This window comes from Artemia franciscana, unplaced genomic scaffold (assembly GCF_032884065.1).
Source record: "Artemia franciscana unplaced genomic scaffold, ASM3288406v1 PGA_scaffold_330, whole genome shotgun sequence".
In the NCBI taxonomy this organism is placed as follows: domain Eukaryota; kingdom Metazoa; phylum Arthropoda; class Branchiopoda; order Anostraca; family Artemiidae; genus Artemia; species Artemia franciscana.
Window position 1 is genome coordinate 81,978 of NW_027062669.1, and position 17,863 is coordinate 99,840.

The 17,863-nt window shown below is 31.9% G+C and overlaps 1 protein-coding gene across 1 annotated transcript; it reads right to left on the minus strand.

Annotated features, from left to right (window-relative positions):
• Positions 1-2,466: 2,466 nt before the first annotated feature.
• Positions 2,467-15,201, minus strand: LOC136041720 (uncharacterized). The gene is made up of 2 exons (XM_065726464.1): positions 14,098-15,201; positions 2,467-2,487 (listed from the first exon to the last, which is right to left on the minus strand). Exons 1-2 carry the CDS (start codon positions 15,199-15,201, stop codon positions 2,467-2,469), a joined length of 1,125 nt encoding a protein of 374 aa, XP_065582536.1.
• Positions 15,202-17,863: the final 2,662 nt, after the last annotated feature.

Below are 17,863 nucleotides of genomic sequence, written 5' to 3' on the forward strand. Positions count from 1 at the left end.
ATACCAGTTAAGATTTCTTAAGCATAATGTAAATGGAGTAGTTCATAAAATATTTCAAATTCATACTCATGAGTACAGCCCACTGGGGAAAGGGAGTGATTCAAACCATTTTTTGGGGGGCACCACTGTCTCTAGGTATGATCATGATGATGTCAGTAGTAATGTTAACACACATCTCTTTAAAATAACCATTAAAGAATAATCAATAAGCATTGTCTTTTTTTCATTTATAAATAGTAGTGAGCCTAATGATTTAATCCAGAGGAATGTTTTTCCAGTTCTGTATTCATAAAAGTTTGTCTTAAAAATATAGAAGGTCCTTGATTATAACACCCCTGAAATCGTTGCTAGCAAACAGAATAATTTTCTTTCCATTTGAGTACTTTACAGGAGCTTATTTTCGGGTGGTTATTATAGCTACTAAATTTTAATTACTCGAATGTAACTTCTGAGCAAAGACAAAAATATACAAAATAAGCCATGTTTTATACTAATACGGAGAATTGGAAAAACAACAGTGATATTTTCTTTCAGTTTTATATAAGAGAGCAGATTATTCTTTTTTTCCTTCTAACCATTGTCTCCATCGAAAGAATTCATGACAAGTAATCAAAAGGCAATACCAGCACTTAAAAAGCAGCTGAAATTTAAATGATAGAAAGCCAAACTCAGAAATTGAGTCCAAGTTGCTTGTATCCTCCTCTCGAACACAACTTAAAAACTTTAAACTGTAAACGTGGCACACAACATACAATGATAACCATAATGAAAGCTTACAACACATTATTAGTACTTATTATTCAATTAAAAAACTTGGACAGAGATGTTGGAGATAAGGCCATATAGAGTCCATGGTACTGTAACTCACTAAGATTTCACTGGATGATCCAATGCAAATGTTGCATTCGATTCAGTCTTTTCTATTTTTCTTCTCTGGATTTTGGCTAAAAAGACGAGCAAAACATAGGTCATAATCATGTCATATGTTCCAACCATCGCCAAAGCAAAGGACCAGGACAAGAAATTGTGCCCGAAGCTAGGCATCAAGTCCCAGGAATTAACTAATTTTTTGAAGACTACGACGGCAATAAGGCCACATGCAGCTCTGGTTAGAGTAACCAACCCAAGTGCTTGGTGGATAAGAAACTTGGAAGTCATACGTAAAGCATAAGACATAAACCTCCCAGGTCTATCAGCATACATATGAAACAAAATGTAAAAAATGTCTGAGCGGCAATGAAAAACAGTGATATTAAGTATTCCGTATTTCAGACAATCCAGTAGTAAATAGGGTAAATACCCATCGACAACCCTTATCTTTAGGGTCTGGTAATCAACGGAAGCACTAGACCCAAAGACCCGATTTCTCAAACAGGTCACCATAATATTTATCTTCCCAATTTTAAAGACAGTAGTTTGTAGAAAAGACCGCAGAAGAAAGTATAACAGTAAGAGCCATTGTAATAATTCCGACTGTCCCTGTTCCATTTCTCTTTAAACTATGCTTCCCAGCCATTTTGTACCATTTTGGCAAAATTGGAAAGAAAGAATAAAACGCAACAGGGATATTTTCTTTTTTTTAATATAAGAGAGCAGATCTCCTTCTAACCGTTATCTCCACCAAAAGAATTCTTGGCATGGAATCAAAAGGAAATACCAGTGCCTAAAAAGCAGCCAAACTTTGAATGATAGACAGCTAAACACAGAAATTGATTCCAAGTTGCTTGCATATTTCTCTCCATCACAACTTTAAATACTTTAAACAGTAAAAGTGGCACACGACATACAACGATGATCATAATAAAAGCTTACAACACATTATTAGTGCTCCTTATTCAATTAAAAAAATTGGAGAGAGATTTTAGAGATAAGACCACACAGAATCCATTGTGCTGTGACTCACTAATATTTCACTGGATGATCCAATACAAATTTGGCATTCAATTTAGTCGTTTCTATTTTTCTTTTCTGGATTTTGGCTTCAACTAAGAACAAAACAGGGGCCATAATCATGCAATTTGTTCCAACGACAACAAAAGCAAAGGACCAGGACAAGAAGTTGTGCTTGTAGTTAAGCATCCAGTACCGAGGATCACCTAACGCTCCAAAGACTACGTTCGCAACAAAGCCAAAAGCACCTCCGGTTAGAGTAATCCATCCAAGTGCTTGGAGGATAAAAACTTGGTAGTCATACATAAAGCAAAAGACAAAGGTATGCTGATAGCCTCCCAGGGCTATCAGCATACATACGAAACAAAATGTAAAAAAAATGTCTGGACGGCTATGAAAAACGTGGCAATAAGTAATCCCTTATTTCAGCATATTCAGTAGTAAAAATTATAAGAATTATTAGTGAAATTAAAATTATATATCGATAAAAAACCACATAATTAATTTTTAGGTTTGAACAAATCTTATTTTAGACATCAGCGTAAGTATCTCAATAAATATGAGATTAAAAGATTTTTAATCAAGAAACGATTCAATCTGTAAAATGTAGCAATAATATAATTATAAATAATATAAATAAATGATTTATCATTTCTACGTTTTATATAAAATGCATACTTTGTTTATTAAATATCCTTGGAAATATTTTAAATTAATACTATACAATTACAAATAATTGGAAAAATTTATAAAGATTTTTTCAAAAAAAGAAATTAAATTTAACAATATAGTGTCATTCGTATCTTATGAACGGTTTTTCTTATAAAAATTCGCTATTATATAATATTTGGTTAAAGAATAAAAATGATCTAAAGAATTTAATTATAACAAACCAGATTAATAAAATATTGATTAGGATCAAAAAAATGTCTTTTGACTTAATTAAATAAAAAAAAAAAGTTTTTTTAACTGAAAGTAAGGAGCGACATTAAAACTTAAACCGCACAGAAATACTTCGTATATGAAAGAGGCTGCTTCCTCATCAGTGCCCCGTTCTTTACGCTAAAGTTTGACTCTTTCTCTCAATTCTTCTTATTAAAACAGTAAAAAACTTTAGCGTAAAGAGCGGGGCGTTGATGAGGAAGCAGCCTCTTTCATATACGAAGTAATTTCTGTGCGTTTTAAGTTTTAATGTCGCTCCTTACTTTCAGTTAAACAAAACTTGTTTTTTTATTTAATTTCTGAACGTTTTTGAATCAATGCATGTTTTGATTTTGGCTCTCCGCAGAGGAATAATCACAACGAAATTTGCATATTTTTTTTTTGGCTAAATGGCTTTCTCATAATTTTGATCGAATGATTTTGAGAAAAAAAGAGCGGGGGACGAAGCCTAGTTACCCTCCGATTTTTTGGTTAATTAAAAAGGCAACTAGAACTTCTAATTTTTTACGAATCTTTTTATTGGTAAAAGATTTACGTAACTTATAAATTAGCTTACGTAAAGAACTTTTGTATTCTCATGTTTTTATTACATATATGAGGGGATTCGCCCCTTCGTCAGTACCTCGCTCTTTATGCTAAAGCTTAAATTTTATCCCAATTTATTAAGAATGACCCCTGAATCACAAAAGCCGTAGAATAAATAGTTGAAATTACTAAAAAAACTTTAGCGTAAAGAGCGAGGTATTAGAAGGAGATGAGCCCATCATATGGGTAATAATTTCTGTTTGTTTTAAGTTTTATTGCTGTTCCTTACTTCCAGCTTAAAAAGCTTTTTCACATTATTTTTTAATTTTTTTTTAAATAATGCTAGTAAATCCTGCTCTCCCTTCATAGAAATTAACTTCTCCCATGACAAATTCTCGATGGAAAGTTCCCCCAGCATATCCCCCTCTTCTCAACCCCTCCCCCCAACCAAAAAAATCCTTCTGAAAACGCCTGTATACTTTCCAATAACCATTACTATATGTAAGCACAGGTCAAAGTTTGTAACTTGTTGCCCCTCCCACGGGAACTGTGGGGGAGTAAGTCGTCCCCAAAGACATAGTTATAAGGTTTTTCGACTACGCTGAATAAAATGGCTATCTCAGAATTTTGATCCGTTGACTTTTGGAAAATAATTAGCGTGGGAGGGGGCCTAGGTGCCCTCCAATTTTTTTGGTCACTTAAAAAGGGCACTAGAACTTTTCATTTCCGTTAGAATGAGCCCTCTTGCAACATTCTAGGACAACTGGGTCGATACGATCACCCCTGGGGAAAAAAAACAAAAAAAAAATAAAGACGCATCCGTGATCTGCCTTCTGGCAAAAAATGCAAAATTTCACATTTTTGTAGATAGGAGCTCGAAACTTCTACAGTAGGGTTCTCTGATACGCTGAATCTGATGGTGTGATCGTTAAGATTCAATGACTTTTAGGGGATGTTTCCCCCTATTTTCCAAAATAACGCAAATTTTCTCAGGCTCGTAACTTTTGATGGGTAAGACTAAACTTGACGAAACTTATATATTTAAAACCAGTATTAAAATGCGATTCTTATGATGTAGCTATTGGTATAAAAATTCCATTTTTTAGAGTTTTGGTTACTATTGAGCCGGGTCGCTCCTTACTACAGTTCGTTACCACGAACTGCTTGATAATTGTATCTTTTTAAATTGATTATCAATTATAAAGAAATTCTACTGATGATGTTATCTCTATTTGTTTAATTAAATTTGGATTGCTTACATAAATTTTAATAATATAAAAGAAAACTGATTTAAAAAATAACTATTCATTTTAATTCATGTCTATATTTCTATTTGTTTGTCTTTTTTTAAATTATTATTTCTCTTTTTCGATATATGTTTACATTAACCTTGATTCTTCATACCATAGAAGATTATATTCTATTATTCTAGATAATTTTTTAATAAAATTATTCATAATAATCTTATTTAAATTATAATTTTAAACTTTAAAAATTAATTCTATTCATTATTTCCATAATGTAGTATAAAGTATGAATGAATATTCTAAGAAAACGATTACCTTGTCTAAAGTTATTAATATTTGAAGGAATGTAATTTTATTTATTAGTAAAAAAAAGTAAAAGTAAAAAGTATAGTAAAAATGTATAGTAAAAAAGTAAAAAAAAATAAAAAGGATAGTAAAAAATTAAAATAAGTTGTCATCAATTAAAAACTTTCTAAGAAATTTAATAATTTAATCAGACTCTTAGATAGCATTTATATTTTCTCAAATCATTTAGAACAAAATCCGTAATGAAGTCTGAAATATCATCTAATCTATAATTCTACAACAGAATTATAAGAAATATTTATTGCAATAATCTTAAAATACCTAAATAGCAAGAATATGAATCTTTTATCTTTAATTAGCTTTTACGAATAAAAAAATAAGGTTTAAAGTTTAAGCATTAGTTTAATACATCTTTGTTTATTTTAGATATACTTTTTTGATCTTAAAAAACATTAATTATCCTTTTTTATGATCTATATATGATCACTTTATCAAATTAATTATTGGATGAATCAATAGCAAAATGTAATAGTTTAAAAATAACAATGTTTTACATGATCATCATCATTTACTAGATATTTTATTTATTTATCTTCTTTATTGTTGTTATTTTTATGGCATGACAACTATTAATTACTCTAAAATGCCAACAGAGTAAACTTCTAAATCAATTTAGAAATTTCTTTAGAAACTTGCTTTAGAAACTTCTAAAGCAATTTAATAAAAATTATAACAACATAAAGTTATAATTTACTAAAAAAATAAAACAATTAAAAAATTTATTATTTCTTCGAACTGAACAGTTGTATATCTATAAGAAAAAACTATTTTCCTAGTTTTATAGTGTTATACATTCTGATAACTCTATCGGATTGTTCTCAAATTTTGAGAAAAAAATGGCCACTATACAGTTGTATATCTATAACAAAGAAGCTGTTTTTCTAGATTCATACTTTTATACATTCCGATAACTCTATCGGAATGTTCTCAAATTTTGAGAACAAGAATGGTCACTTTGCAGTTGTATATCTATAAAAAAGAAGCTATTTTCCTTGTTTCATAGGAAATAGAACTCGTCAATATACATTCCGATTTATACATTCCGATAAATCTATCAAAATGTTCACAAATTTTGTGAACAAAATGACCACTTTACAGTTTTTTATCTATAAAAAAGAAGGTATTTTCCTAGTTTCACAGTTTTATAAATTCCGATAACTCGGATAACCATTTTACAGTTGTATATCTATAAAAAGTTATTTTCCTAGTTTCATAGTTTTATACATTCCGATAACTCTATCATAATGTTCTCAAATTTTAAGAACAAAATGACCACTTTATGTATTTGTAAATGGAATGTATGGAATGTATTTTCATATCTATAAATACATTCCGATAACTCTATCGTAATGTCCTCAAATTTTCAAAACGAAATGACCACTTTACAGTTGTTTATCTATAAAAAAAGAAGCTATTTTTCTAGTTTCAAAGTTTTATACATTCCGATATCTCTATTGAATGTTAACAAATTTTGAGAACAAAATGACCACTGTAGAGTTGCATATCTATAAAAAAAGATGCTATTTTCCTAGTTTCATAGTTTTATACATTCCAATAACTCTCTAGGAATGTTCTCAAACTTTGAGAACAAAAGACTACTTTTCAGTTGTATATCTATAAGAAAGAAGCTATTTTTCTAGTTTCATAGTTTTATACAATCCGATAACTCTTTTGGAATGTTCTCAAATTTTGAGAACAAAATGACCACTTTACAGTTGTATTTCTATAAAAATCAGGGCTATTTTCCTAGTTTCATATTTTTATACATTCCGATAACTCTATCAAAATGTTCTCAAATTTTGAGAACAAAATGGTCACTGTACAGTTGTATATCTATAAAAAAGAAACTATTTTCCTAGTTTCATAGTTTTATACATTCTGATAACTCTATCGAAATGTTCTCAAATTTTGAGTTCAAAATGACCACTCTACAATTGTATATCTATAAAAAAGAAGCTATTTCCCTAGTTTCATAGTTTTATACATTCCGATAACTCTATCGGAATGTTCTCAAATTCTGAGAACAAAATGACCAATTTTCAGTTGTATATCTATAGAAAAGAGGCTATTTTCCTAATTTCATAGTGTTATACATTCCTATAACTCTATCGGAATGTTCTCAAATTTTAAGAACAAAATGACCTCTTTATGTATTTGTAAATGGAATGTTTGTAATATATTTGTATATCTATAAATACATTCCGATAACTCTATCGTAATGTTCTCAAATTTTGAAAACAAAATGACCACTTTACAGTTGTATATCTATAAAAAAAAGAAGCTATTTTTCTGGTTTCAAAGTTTTATACATTCCGATATTTCTATCGGAATGTTAACAAATTTTGAGAAAAAAATGACCACTGTACAGTTGTATATCCATAAAAAAAGATGCTGTTTGCCTACTTTCATAGTTTTATACATTCCGATAACTCTCTAGGAATGTTCTCAAATTTTGAGAACAAATGACTACTTTACAGTTGTATATCTATAAGAAAGAAACTATTTTCCTAGTTTCATAGTTTTATACAATCCGATAACTCTTTTGGAATGTTCTCAAATTTTGAGAACAAAATGACCACTTTACAGTTGTATTTCTATAAAAATCAGGGCTATTTTCCTAGTTTCATAGTTTTATACATTCCGATAACTCTATCAAAATGTCCTCAAATTTTGAGAACGAAATGACCACTTGTTTTTTTTTCTTTTTATAACAAAATGTACAGTTGTATATTTATAAAAAAGAAGCTATTTTCCTAGCTTCATAGTTTTATACATTCCGATAAATCTACTGGAATGTTCTCAAATTTTGAGAACGCCATGACCACTGTACAGTTGTAAATCTATAAAAAAAGAAGCTAATTTCCTAGTTTCATAGTTTTATACATTCCCATAACTCAATCGGAATGTTCTCAAATTTTGAGAACAAATGACTACTTTACAGTTGTATATCTATAAGAAAGAAGCTATTTTCCTAGTTTCATAGTTTTATACAATCCGATAACTCTTTTGGAATGTTCTCAAATTTTGAGAACAAAATGACCACTTTACAGTTGTATTTCTATAAAAATCAGGGCTATTTTCCTAGTTTCATAGTTTTATACATTCCGATAACTCTATCAAAATGTCCTCAAATTTTGAGAACAAAATGGTCACTGTACAGTTGTATATCTATAAAAAAGAAACTATTTTCCTAGTTTCATAGTTTTTTACATTCTGATAACTCTATCGAAATTTTCTCAAATTTTGAGTTCAAAATGACCACTCTACAGTTGTATATCTATAAAAAAGAAGTTATTTTTCTAGTTTCATATTCTTACACATTCCGATAACTCTATCAAAATGTTCTCAAATTTTGAGTTCAAAATGACCACTCTACAGCTGTATATCTATAAAAAAGAAGCTATTTCCCTAGTTTCATAGTTTTATACATTCCTATAACTCTATCGGAATGTTCTCAAATTTTGTGAACAAAATGACCAATGTTCAGTTGTATATCTATAGAAAAGAAGCTATTTTCCTAGTTTCATAGTGTTATACATTCCGATAACTCTATCGGAATGTTCTCAAATTTTGAAAAGAAAAATGACCGCTTTACCATTGTATATCTATTACCATTGTATAAACTATTAAAAAATCTATAAGAAACTATTTTCCTAGTTTCATAGTTTTTTACATTCTGATAACTCTATCGAAATGTTCTCAAATTTGGAGTTAAAAATGACCACTCTACAGTTGTATATCTATAAAAAAGAAGCTATTTTCCTAGTTTCATAGTTTTATACATTCCGATAATTCTAACAAAATGTTCTCAAATTTTGACAACAAAATCATCTCTGTACAGTTGTATATCTATAAAAAAGAAACTTTTTTCCTAGTTTCATAGTTTTATACATTATGATAACTTTATCGAAATGTTCTCAAATTTTGAGTTCAAAATGACCACTCTACAGCTGTATATCTATAAAAAAGAAGCTATTTCCCTAGTTTCATAGTTTTATACATTCCGATAACTCTATCGGAATGTTCTGAAATTTTGAGAACAAAATGACCAATGTTCAGTTGTATATCTATAGAAAAGAAGCTTTTTTCCTAGTTTCATAGTGTTATACATTCCGATAACTCTATCGGAATGTTCTCAAATTTTGAAATAAAAATGACCACTTTACCGTTGTATATCTATAAAAACTATTAAAAAATCTATAAGAAACTATTTACCTAGTTTCATAGTTTTTTACATTCTGATAACTCTATCGAAATGTTCTCAAATTTGGAGTTCAAAATGACCACTCTACAGTTGTATATCTATAAAAAAGAAGCTATTTTCCTAGTTTCATAGTTTTATACATTCCGATAACTCTATCAAAATGTTCTCAAATTTTGACAACAAAATCGTCACTGTACAGTTGTATATCTATAAAAAAGAAACTATTTTCCTAGTTTCATAGTTTTATACATTCTGATAACTCTATCGAAATGTTCTCAAATTTTGAGTTCAAAATGACCACTCTACAGCTGTATATCTATAAAAAAGAAGCTATTTCCCTAGTTTCATAGTTTTATACATTCTGATAACTCTATCGGAATGTTCTCAAATTTTGAGAACAAAATGACCAATGTTCAGTTGTATATCTATAGAAAAGAAGCTATTTTCCTAGTTTCATAGGGTTATACATTCCGATAACTCTATCGGAATGTTCTCAAATTTTGAAAAAAAATGACCACTTTACCGTTGTGTATCTATAAAAAGAAGCTATTTTCCTACTTTCATAGCTTTACGCATTCCGAAAACTCTTTTAAGAATATTTTCAAATTTTGAGAACAAAATGGTCACTGTACAGTTGTATATCTATAAAAAAGAAGCTATTTTCCTAGTTTCATAGTTTTATACATTTTGATAACTATATCGGAATGTTCTCAACTTTTGAGAACAAAATGATCACTGAACAGTTGTATATCTATAAAAAAGAAGCTATATTCCTGGTTTCATAGTTTTATATATTCCGATAACTCTACCGGAACGTTCTCAAATTTTGAGAACGAAATGACCACTTGTTTTTTTTTTCTTTTTATAACAAAATGTACAGTTGTATAAAAAAGAAGCTATTTCCCTTGTTTCATAGTTTTATACAATCCGATAACTCTATCAGAATGTTCTCAAATTTTGAGAACAAAATGACCAATGTTCAGTTGTATATATATAGAAAAGAAGCTATTTTTCTAGTTTCATAGTGTTATACATTCCGATAACTCTATCGGAATGTTCTCAAATTTTGAAAAAAAAAATGACCACTTTACCGTTGTATATCTATAAAAAGAAGCTATTTTCCTAGTTTCATAGTTTTACGCATTCCGAAAACTCTGTCAAGAATATCTTCAAATTTTGAGAACGAAATGGTCACTGTACAGTTGTATATCTATAAAAAAGAAGCTATTTTCCTAGTTTTATAGTTTTATACATTTTGATAACTCTATCGGAATGTTCTCAACTTTTGAGAACGAAATGACAACTTGTTCTTTTTTTTCTTTTTATAACAAAATGTACAGTTGTATAAAAAAGAAGCTATTTCCCTAGTTTCATAGTTTTATACATTCCGATAACTCTATCGGAATGTTCTCAAATTTTGAGAACAAAATGACCAATGCTCAGTTGTATATCTATAGAAAAGAAGCTATTTTCCTAGTTTCATAGTGTTATACATTCCGATAACTCTATCGGAATGTTCCCAAATTTTGAAAAAAAAAAATGACCACTTTACCGTTGTATATCTATAAAAAGAAGCTATTTTCCTAGTTTCATAGTTTTACGCATTCCGAAAACACTATCAAGAATATTTTCAAATTTTGAGAACAAAATGGTCACTGTACAGTTGTATATCTATAAAAAAGAAGCTATTTTCCTAGTTTTATAGTTTTATACATTTTGATAACTCTATCGGAATGTTCTCAACTTTTGAGAACAAAATGATCACTGAACAGTTGTATATCTATAAAAAAGAAGCTATATTACTGGTTTCATAGTTTTATATATTCCGATAACTCCATCGGAACGTTCTCAAATTTTGAGAACGAAATGACAACTTGTTCTTTTTTTTTAAAACAAAATGTACAGTTGTATATTTATAAAACAGAAGCTATTTTCCTAGCTTCATAGTTTTATACATTCCGATAAATCTACTGGAATGTTCTCAAATTTTGAGAACGCCATGACCACTGTACAGTTGTAAATCTATAAAAAAGAAGCTAATTTCCTAGTTTCATAGTTTTATACATTCCGATAACTCTATCGGAATGTTCTAAAATTTTGAAAACAAGAATGGTCACTTTGCAGTTGTATATCTATAAAAAAGAAGCTATTTTCCTTGTTTCATAGGAAATAGAACTCGTCAATATACATTCCGTTTTATACATTCAGATAAATCTATCGAAATGTTCACAAATTTTGAGAACAAAATGACCATTTTACAGTTGTATATCTATAAAAAAGAAGTTATTTTCCTAGTTTCATAATTTTATACATTCCGATAACTCTATCGGAATGTTCTCAAATTTTGAGAACAAAATGACCACAGTACAATTGTATTCCTATAAAAAAGAAGCTATTTTCCTAGCTTCATATTTCTCTACATTCCGATTACTCTATCGGAATGTTCTCAAATTTTAAGAACAATATGGTCACTGTACAGTTGTACATCTATAAAAAAGAAGCTATTTTCCTAGTTTCATAGTTTTATACATTCTGATAACTCTATAGAAATGTTCTCAAATTTTGAGAACAAAATGGTCCCTGAACAGTTGTATATCTCTAAAAAAGAAGCTATATTTCTCGTTTCATAGTTTTATATTTTCCGATAAGTTTATCGGAATGTTCTCAAATTTTGAGAAAAAAATGACCACATTACATTTGTATATCTATAACAAATAAGCTATTTTCCTAGCTTCATATTTCTCTACATTCCGATTACTCTATCGGAATGTTCTCAAATTTTAAGAACAATATTGTCACTGTACAGTTGTACATCTATAAAAAAGAAGCTATTTTCCTAGTTTCATAGTTTTATACATTCTGATAACTCTATAGAAATGTTCTCAAATTTTGAGAACAAAATGGTCCCTGAACAGTTGTATATCTCTAAAAAAGAAGCTATATTCCTGGTTTCATAGTTTTATATTTTCCGATAAGTTTATCGGAATGTTCTCAAATTTTGAGGACAAAATGACCACTGTACAGTTGTCAATCTAAAAAAACGAAGCTATAAAGAAAAAGAAGCTATTTTGAAAAAAAAATGACCACTTTACCGTTGTATATCTATAAAAAGAAGCAATTTTCCTAGTTTCATAGTTTTACGCATTCCGAAAACTCTATCAAGAATATTTTCAAATTTTGAGAACAAAATGGTCAGTGTACAGTTGTATATCTATAAAAAAGAAGCTATTTTCCTAGTTTCATAGTTTTATACATTTTGATAACTCTATCGGAATGTTCTCAACTTTTGAGAACAAAATGATCACTGAACAGTTGTAGATCTATAAAAAAGAAGCTATATTCCTGGTTTCATAGTTTTATATATTCCTATAACTCTATCGAAACGTTCTCAAATTTTGAGAACGAAATGACAACCAGTTTTTTTTTTTATAACAAAATGTACAGTTGTATATTTATAAAAAAGAAGCTATTTTCCTAGCTTCATAGTTTTATACATTCCGATAAATCTACTGGAATGTTCTCAAATTTTGAGAACGCCATGACCACTGTACAGTTGTAAATCTATAAAAAAGAAGCTAATTTCCTAGTTTCATAGTTTTATACATTCCGATAACTCTATCGGAATGTTCTAAAATTTTGAGAACAAGAATGGTCACTTTGCAGTTGTATGTCTATTAAAAAGAAGCTATTTTCCTTGTTTCATAGGAAATAGAACTCGTCAATATACATTCCGTTTTATACATTCAGATAAATCTATCGAAATGTTCACAAATTTTGAGAACAAAATGACCATTTTACAGTTGTATATCTATAAAAAAGAAGGTATTTTCCTAGTTTCATAATTTTATACATTCCGATAACTCTATCGGAATGTTCTCAAATTTTGAGAAAAAAAATTACCACAGTACAATTGTGTATCTATAAAAAAGAAGCTATTTTCCTAGCTTCATAATCTTGCCTGCAGCTCGGGGAGAAGTGAGCCATTTGAAGAAATTACGGAGCCCAGGTAGGTGAAGTCTTTGACAATCTCGATGCTAGTGGTGCTGTCCAGGCTAACTGGAGAGTTAACAGCAGGAGAAGACGGGTCTATGGCCATAATTTTAGTTTTGTTCAGTTTATGTGCAGTCCTACTTTGGCAGCCTCTTCTCGCAGAATTTGGAGCGCTTCCAGCAGCTGCTCCATGGAGTCCGCCAGAATGGCCAAGTCATCGGCAAAATCGACATCTGTGATGGTACGATCTCCGAATTTGAGCCCAAAGCTGAGACGTGAAGTGGATTTTGTCATAACGTAATCTATGATGACATTGAAGAGCTCTGGGGCCACTGCACATCCTTGGCTCACCCCTGTCGTGATTTGAAAGAACGGGCTGCGCCGACCATTTACTTGTACACAGCTCTCCGTCCCACGGTGCAGCGCCTTGAGAAGTCTGCAATATTTCTCGGGTAGGCCAGTCAAGTCTAGGATCCGCCAAAGAGCTTTTCGATCGACTGAGTCAAATGCAGCACGGAAGTCAACGAAGTCAATAAATGCTTTCTGTCGGAACTCTGTGGTCTTCTCTACTATTTGTCGAATCGTGAAAATCTGCTCGATGGTTGAACGATCCGACATAAAACCAGCTTGCTCCGGTCGCCGGATTTTTCAAATGATGCTCCGACATTGATCCAGCAGGACCATTGAAAACAGTTTGCCAGGGATTGACAGTAGAGTTATTCCCCGGTAGTTGGAGCAGTCGCTTCTCGAGCCTTTTCTCTTCCATAAGGGGATGATGACACCCTTCCGCCAATCCTCATGAATTATCTCTGTTTGCCAGATTGTAGAGAACAGGGTGTGTAGAAACAGGAGCATTGCAGGACCTCCATATTTTAGCAGCTCTGAGTTTAAGCCACAGATACCCGCAGCTTTATTATTCTTGAGTCTTTTTACTGCATGTCCAATTTCTGAGGGGCTGAAAGGCTCATCTGGAGGAACATCTGTTCCAGGTCTTTGACTGCAAGGTTGCCTGGGACTATCATTAGGAGGCGCAGGTGGACCAGTATTGTTGAGGAGCGAACAGAAGTGGTCCTTCCACCGCTCAAGACAAGAACCTTCGTCAGAGAGAAGTGCACCATCCCTGGACAGGACGGGACCCAAGGTGGGAGTTTTATTTTCAGTGAGGTCTCGGAGATGCTTGAATAGGCTGCCCATGTCTTTCTTTTTTGCAGCTAGCTCAATTTCTTCGGCTTTCCTTGCAACAAACTGGGTTCTATCCCGGTGAATGAGTCTGTTCCGCACTCCATTGAGCCTCCGATATGTGGTCATATCCCCAAGAAGTCTTGCCTTCCGTCTTTGCTCTATGACTTGCAGTGTTTCATTAGTTAGCCACGATTTCTTTGGATAACTCCTCTTGCCAAGCACTAGTTGTGCTGCTTCACTGGTCTGCAATTTAAAATGCTTCCAGAGATCTTCGCTGCTATTAAGTGAGCCAAGGGCCTCGAAGCGATTCGATATCTCGATACTGTACTTCTGGCGAGTATCTGGTTCCTTTAGTTTCCCAATATCTGCAGCGACGGGTTTTCTTTTCGATCGTTGTGCATGGAGGCGAAGCCGAAGATCGGCGCACACAAGCCTATGTTGTGCGTTTCCAAGCTCTGCTGATCTGTAAGATCTGCAGTTCTTCACCAATGATCTCCAGCGTTTGGAAATAATGACGTAGTCAATCATCTTCTTTGTACGACCGTCATTACTATACCACGTGTACTGATGAATAATTTTGCGTTGGAAGTAGGTGTTTGCAATGTAGAGGTCGTGAGATCGGCACAGTTCAAGTAAGCGAAGCCCATTGTCGTTAAGTGGGTCGGGGGATACAGGACCAACTGTGCCACGCCATAAACCCATATCATCGCCCACTATCGCATTAAAGTCGCCAAGGAGAACCGTTATATCATGGGGGGGAACTGTTGCAAGGCATCTGGACAAAGCAGAGTAGAAATACTCCTTAGTTGCATCATCAGAATCGTTGGTCGGGGAATAGCATATGATGACAGTCATCTTGCCATGTTTGTGTCCCAAGCAGGCCTTCATTAATCTGTCCGATACAGCTTCGTGAAAAGTAAGGCCTTTCTTGTAAGGCTATTTAGTGCAAGGCCAACACCATTCCTTCTCGAGCTTCCTCCAGACCAGAGCAATGAGTCACTGTTACCTATTCGCTCTTCTCCGCTTCCGGTAAGACGTGTTTCTGTAAGACCTGCAATAGACACTTTATTCTTGCGAAGTTCTTCAGAGAGTAAGTTCTTTGACGCAGGTTCATTCAAAGTCAAGACATTCCAGGTGGCTATTCGTAGCCCCCTTCGGTCCATAAGGTTTAGTCTGTCAGCCTTTCTGACGTCGTCAGCATGTCCATTGACGCGCGATGGTCGAGGTCTTAAAAGGGAATCCGGGTCCGAGGCTATACTGTCACTTTTCGTAGCACTTAATTCTCGGGTGGAGGGTCGCTAGCCCAACCGACCCTAGGCCTGGAATCTGATTAGAGCTAGGTTGAACCTAAGTACTGAGATTCCCGGGGTGGGCTCCACCCGCCACATGAGGTTGCGGCCGTCCTGGTCGGAGTGTTTAGTTAGGGGAGAAACCCCATATCCAGAGGCAAGTGGTCAGCAGACTGAGTCTGCCTCTTGAGAACTAGGAATGTTCTCAAATTTTGAGAACAAATGACTACTTTACAGTTGTATATCTATAAGAAAGAAGCTATTTTCCTAGTTTTATACAATCCGATAACTCTTTCGAAATGTTCTCAAATTTTGAGAACAAAATGACCACTTTACAGTTGTATTTCTATAAAAATTAGGGCTATTTTTGTATGTCTATAAAAAAGAAACTTTTTTCCTAATTTCATAGTTTTATACATTCTGATAACTCCGATAAGTTTATCGAAATTTTCTCAAATTTTGAGTTCAAAATGACCTCTGTACAGTTAAATATCTATAAAAAGAAGCTATTTCCTAGTTTCATAGTTTTATACATTCCGATAACTCTATCGGAATGTTCTCAAATTTTGAGAACAAAATGGTCTCTGTACAGTTGTATATTTATAAAAAAGAAGCTATATTCCTGGTTTCATAGTTTTATATATTCCGATAACTCTATCGGAATGTTCTCAAATTTTGAGAACCAAATAACCACTGTACAGTTGTATATCTTTGAAAAAGAAGCTATTTCCCTAGTTTCATAGTTTTATACATTCCGATAACTTTATAGGAATGTTCCCAAATTTTGAGAACAAAATGACCACTGTACAGTTGTATATCTATAAAATAGAAGCTATTTTCCTACTTTTATAGTTTTATACATTCCGATAACTCTATCAGACTGTTCTCAAATTTTGAGAAAAAGAATGGTCACTTTGCAGTTGTATATCTATAAAAAAAGAAGCTATTTTCCTTGTTTCATAGGAAATAGAACTCGTCAATATACATTCCGTTTTATACATTCCGATAAATCTATCGAAATTTTCATAAATTTTGAGAACAAAATGACCTCTTTACAGTTGTATATCTATAAAAAAAAAAGGTATTTTCCTAGTTTCATAGTTTTATACATTCCGATAATTCTATCGGAATGTTCTCGAATTTTGAGAACAAAATGACCACAGTACAATTGTATATTTATAAATAAGAAGCTATTTTCCTAGTTTCATAGTTTTATGCATTCCGGTAACTCTATTGGAATGTTCTCAAATTTTGACCACTGTACAGTTGTATATATATAAAAAAAGCTATTTTCCTAGTTTCATAGTTTTATACATTCCGATAACTCTATCGGAATGTTCTCAAATTTTGAGAACAAAATGGTCTCTGTTCAGTTGTATACTTATAAAAAAGAAGCTATATTCCTGGTTTCATAGTTTGATATATTCTGATAACTCTATCGGAATGTTCTCAAATTTTTAGAACAAAATGACCACTGTACAGTTGTATATCTATAAAAAAAGAAGCAATTTTCCTAGTTCATAGTTTTATACATTCCGATAAATCTAATAGAATGTTCTCAAATTTTTAGAACACAATGACCACTGTACAGTTGTAAATCTATAAAAAAGAAGCTCATTTCCTAGTTTCATAGTTTTATACATTCCGATAACTGTATCGGGATGTTCTCAAATTTTGAGTACAAAATGGCCACTGTACAGTTGTATATCTATAAAAAAGAAGCTATTTTCCTAGATTCATAGGTTTATACATTCTGAAAACTCTATCGAAATGTTCTCAAATTTTGAGAACAAGAATGGTCACTTTGCAGTTGTATATCTATAAAAAGGAAGCTATTTTCCTTGTTTCATAGGAAATAGAAATCGTCAATATACATTCCATTTTATACATTCCGATAAATCTATTTAAATGTTTGCAAATTTTGAGAACAAAATGACCACTTTAAAGTTGTATATCTATAAAAAAGAAGGTATTTTCCTAGTTTCATAGTTTTATACATTCCAATAACTAGGATAACCACTTTACAGTTGTATATCTATAAAAATTGAAGCTATTTTCCTAGTTTTATAGTTTTATACATTCCGATAACTCTATCGGAATGCTCTCAAATTTTGAGAACAAAATTACCGATATTCAGTTGTATATCTATGGAAAAGAAGCTATTTTTCTAGTTTCATAGCGTTATACATTCCGATAACTCTATCGGAATGTTCTCAAATTTTGAGAAA